Consider the following 5,095-nt stretch of genomic DNA (forward strand, 5'->3'; position numbering starts at 1 on the left):
AAAAATAATTCACAAATTAGCATTGACTCCATGGCTGGGTGGACACAGTTAGCCCCAGGCCTTTTGACTACACTTGTTCCAATCTCACAAGGCGAAATGATTTTATGTATTCCTCTCCCTTACTGCTTGATGAATAGCCAGATGTTAGAGTGGTACAACAAAAGCAAATGTATGAAGAATTACATGTCATTGACGATCATTACAGAGATCTTTAGCACAACTTACGTGAATTTAATTTGTAATCATTATCAAGTGTAACCCAGCATCGCCTAGGGGTCTCTCTCTGGTATAACATTGCCCCAAACCCATTCTCATTTACCAGGATAAACCTATGGAATAAGAATGTGGAAAAATGGCTCCTGAAATGGTTGCAGTAATTCATCAGTCAAGATTCAGTGTTTGTCTAAATATAAAACATTTTAAATGGCCTCCTTGTGAGCTGGGTCATTACTTCTGGACAATTTCAATTAGAGGAAAAATGTATCAGAACTGAAAATTAAAGAACAGTTTTCAAAGCCAGGTTACAGAGAGAGAAAAAAAAGAAAGGATCCTGGTTAATACCGCTTTGTTATTTCTGAAACATTTCTGTAAAGCAGCAGATGTCTAAAACGATATATGCAGATCAAGTACAGGCCACCAGTTCACTGATTCACAGAAAATGGAATTGCACTGGAGCTCATTGTATCAATATGCAAACACTCCAGTTACTTGGGAAAAGCCTGGGGTGATATATATTCTGACGAAAGGTCGGGCTAATGCTGTTTCTCTCTCCACAGGTGCTGCCTAATCTGCTGAGCATTGCCAGTAGTTCCTGCTTTTACTTCTGACAGCCGGTCATGCCGTGTGCTTTGCTAATTGCGGAGCTCCTGCACACCCCAGGCAGAGACAGAATCCACCCATCAGCCAATTAATTCACCAGTTAACTCTCTGTCCTGTAAATCTACAGTGAACCGGGTGACAGGGGCTTCAATGCCTAAACTCCCCACAAGACGAGGTTCACTGAAGCAGCGACCACTAAGCTGGCGCACAGGAGAACTATGCTGAAGCATTGCCAAGTTAATGTCACTGGACTAGGTGTTTACCATGTGGTTATCATGGGCGAGCTTTCACACAGAAAGCAGTTTGTTAACCTACTGGAATATGAAGCAATGACACTGTGGGAACTTTAGCCCCCAGCTGAACGCGTTTGCAGGAGCGAAAGCTGTGGTTAGACTTGTCCTGCAGTAAAGAGCAGCGCCGCTCCGATTGAAAGTTCGGCTGTGGTGCAGTTGCTGTACACAATATCTGCACGATGCACTGATTTAAGGGAGTGCGTGTGCAACAAGAGATTAAATAATGGGAATTTGTGACTTGGTGATGCACCAGTTTTATTTTTTTTTGGGGGGGGGGGTCCCATGACTGCCCACATTAAAATCCGATCTCAGTCGCAATGAGACTGGGAGCCTTGTAAACTGGTGAGGTGAGGTCGGATTTGCACGACTCGGGTCAAACAGCCCTGGAGGCGAGGTTTACCTGTGGCTGAACTCTGGAGAAGAGGCAGCCAGCTCCGTGCACGCTCATCCCTGCCCTGCCCGGCCGGGACGGTTTTAAATACTGGTTTGGAGGTCATCGCCATTGAGTAAAGTCCTCTGAGTCTCGGTGACATCGTGCAGCCTGGACTTGTCCTGGTGGCTGTCGGTGCGGTCCGCCTCGTCCAGGCCGCTCACCGCCTTCAGGCACAGCACGTTCTGAAAACTCTTCTTGAAGTTGTCGGACAGAAAGGCGTAGAGGATGGGGTTGGCGCAGCTGTTGGCGTAGGAGAGAATGACCACGAACTCGTAGAAGCCTTTCATGGCCAGGGTGGGCTTGACGTCCACGGCCAGGGGCAGGAAGTTGAAGATGTAGAAAGGCAGCCAGCAGAACACAAAGACCGCTACCACGATGGAGACCATGCGGGTGACTTTCTTCTCGGATTTCTTGCGCTTGGAGGATCCCACGCGGATCCCTGAGGCTTTCACCTTGATAATGATCATGAGGTAGCAGAGGCAGATGATGGTCAGGGGCAGGAAGAAGCCCAGAGCGAAGGTGTAGATGCTAAAGGCTGTGTACCAGGAGGGGTTCTGGCTGGGCCAGGTGATAGTGCAGCTGCTCCTGCCATTCCGGGTCTGTACAGCCGAGTAGATCATGATGGGCAGAATGACCAGCAGGGAGATGAACCACACCGCCCCGTTCACCAGCTTGGCCAGGCGCGGCTTGCGCCACTTGGAGGACTTGATGGGGTGAACCACGGCCAGGTAGCGGTCAATGCTCATCACGGTCAGGCAGAAGATGCTGGTGAACTGGTTGATGCCGTCCAGTGTCATGAGCACCCTGCAGGCAGCCTGGCCAAAGGGCCAGTGGGCCAGGGCCGCCTGGGTGGCGAAGAAGGGCAGCGCCACCATGAAGAGCTCGTCCGCTATGGCCAAGTTGAGGATGTAGATGTTGGTCACCGTCTTCATTTTGGCGTAGCGGAGGATCACATAGATGACCAGCGTGTTCCCGCTGAGGCCCACCACACACACCACGAAATAGATGAAAGGGAGGAAGACACTGCCGCTCATGTCAACATCGGGCTGGTTGGAGGGCTTGCTGGTGTTTTGGGTAAGGTTGGACTCGATCTCGGTGGAGAGATTTCCTCCCTCGTACGTTTCGAAGAGCCATTCTGCCGTTGTGGTCAGCTGGATGGAGATGTCCAAAGCCATCTTGTTTGTTGCCCTGGACTGACGGCTCGCCTCAGCCTGGGCTACTGACTGAGCATTATAAACAGCACCTGAAGCAAAAAGATACAGCTTTACTCAGCATCGGCCATTACACACTAGTGCATGAGGAAATATACTTTAAACTTCTAAAAAAAATAATTAACAAAAAGACAAATAGCCGGGTCTGCTGGTAATTGTAAACAGTGATATCAGTGCACAGAGAGTTTGGCACCTGCATTCCGTTTTAAGCATTGATTTTTCCAGCGAATATGATTCTAATTCTTAAATCCTTCCTGTAAAATCGAGATCCCATCAACCCTTGTCTTTTTCTCCAGTCGTTTTCTGTCATTTTTATCGAGTCTCCCCGTAGAGGTATTATAGAGAGAAAAAAACCTTCACTACATTGATACAATATGCAAATCGGGCAGCTTTTTCCCCATTTAAACTGTGACCAGACTCAACCCGATAGATAAGAGAGAAAATGTGGTAATCCATTTAGCAAAACAAAAGCTCACTGTTAATCTCGGCATTTCACTTAATTCTGACAACCTCTGGGTTCCTGGGCATCAGAAACCTGCGAGACTCCGAGTGACTGGCAGATGAGGGTAAATGTAATTCTCTCTCTGAAAAGGTCAGAAACACTGAACATCTCCAAAAAAAAATATCAATTCAAAGGTGTCAATCAAGCCTCGGTATCTATCTTCAAATTTTGAGGATTTTCAGGTTTATTCCCCCCCCCCCCCCCCCCACGGAAGCAACATGGAAAATAAAGTGCAACTTGTCTTCCTCAATGTTTTGTGCTGTACATTTCTATGCCATGTTACTTTTAGTCTCTATGTGCCTGTATGGAGAAGGTTGGACACCTGTGGAATTCGTAGTGCCCAGGTGGATCTAAAGGTGGAAAAGACTGTTAGGTTCCACCCCCTCCCCTTGCACATCGGCGAGATTACACAGCTGATGGCACATTTGGAAACCCTAACTCTTCCGAACCCCGTGGAAATCGTCCTCACTAACAACGGAGAGGCGTCTGTCTGCATTGCTGTATTAACCATTGATACTACCCAATTCAAACCATTGGCGGCTCGTCACATTCTGAGCTTACCAACCTCGTAACAAAAAAACCCCACTTACCTTCCAGGAAGGGGGGGGGGGGGGGGGGGAGAGGAGAGAAAAAAAAAACCCCAGAAAACGTAGAGTACAGTTCGTCCCTCTTTAACTTTAGTAAAGCATTAAAAGACCCATCCGTTTAAATTCACACCCAGTCCAAAAGCAAGACTTCGACCCTCCTTGGTGTTTAACAGACGGGACAGCTCGGGGGTCGCTGAGAGCACCTGTTGTTTGTTTGCCAATGTCATGGAAGTCCGTGGAGGGGGCTGGCAGCCGAGGACCCGAAAGGATCAGCCAGATCCCAGTGAGAGTTGCGTGGCGCTGCCCGTCCCCAGTAATCTCGGCGACTCTCTTTTCACCCCCTTGCGGAAGCCACAGCTCGACTGTTACACGCACGATGGAGCCAGAGCTGTGAACGCCGATAGCAATTGATGTTAAATATCTCCGACGTTTCCAACGTATGCTTTTACGTCAGAGAGCTTAAGGCAGAGAGCGGCAGGCATATCCCCGCTATGACTGCATATGACTGCAGCAACCAGGCAAACACACACACACACACACACACAAATAGATGGGGTGGGGAAGCCAGAGAATTAGCACGTCCCTTCAATTGGAAGTATTAATGTTGTAGAAGCAAATTGGGGTTTTAAGAACATCCTCCTTCTCGAGTCCAGCAGGATAGGTGAGCAACCGCGCTCATTCCCATCAAAGACAGGGTTTGTTTGGCCATATGTGGGCGTTCAGGGCATGGGTCTGAATGAACTTGCACGCAACTCTGGAAGCTACTTGCTGGTCTCGTTCCATCTTCGCGCTTGGGAGAAATAGTGAAAGCACTCGGTGATGCATTGGTACAAATGGTTATATAGCTGAACGGTCGCCTCATTTGACATGCGGGAATGTTCCGTGGTGTCGATTGGTCACTGCTCTCACTTAATGTTTCTCAGGTGCCACCCCTACTCCCACCCCCAACACACACACAACAACACACACACACACACACACAAAAGACAAGGAGGTGCCCCCCCTTATGTGAACGGCAGGTGTGTGGATGCACAGGAAGTGGAAAAGAAGTGACCTTTAAATTGGGTTTAAAATGACATTGGTGAAAGGAAGTTGAGCGGCGCTGAGGTGGGTGTGCTGGATTTCGCGTGGGTGTAGCAGCTTTTTGACATGAAACAGAACAGGAGATGTAAAAGCAAAACCATCGGCGCTATCAACTTGTATTAATGCGAAATGCAAGAGGACAGGGGAATGACAGATTCGACATCAGC

The 5,095-nt window shown here is 48.5% G+C and overlaps 1 protein-coding gene across 1 annotated transcript; it reads right to left on the minus strand.

Annotated features, from left to right (window-relative positions):
- Positions 1 to 1,586: 1,586 nt before the first annotated feature.
- LOC121293669 (somatostatin receptor type 2-like) lies at positions 1,587 to 2,720 on the minus strand. Its single transcript, XM_041216837.1, has one exon. It carries the CDS (start codon positions 2,718 to 2,720, stop codon positions 1,587 to 1,589), a length of 1,134 nt encoding a protein of 377 aa, XP_041072771.1.
- Positions 2,721 to 5,095: the final 2,375 nt, after the last annotated feature.

Source organism: Carcharodon carcharias, chromosome 22 (genome assembly GCF_017639515.1).
Source record: "Carcharodon carcharias isolate sCarCar2 chromosome 22, sCarCar2.pri, whole genome shotgun sequence".
In the NCBI taxonomy this organism is placed as follows: Eukaryota; Metazoa; Chordata; class Chondrichthyes; order Lamniformes; family Lamnidae; genus Carcharodon; species Carcharodon carcharias.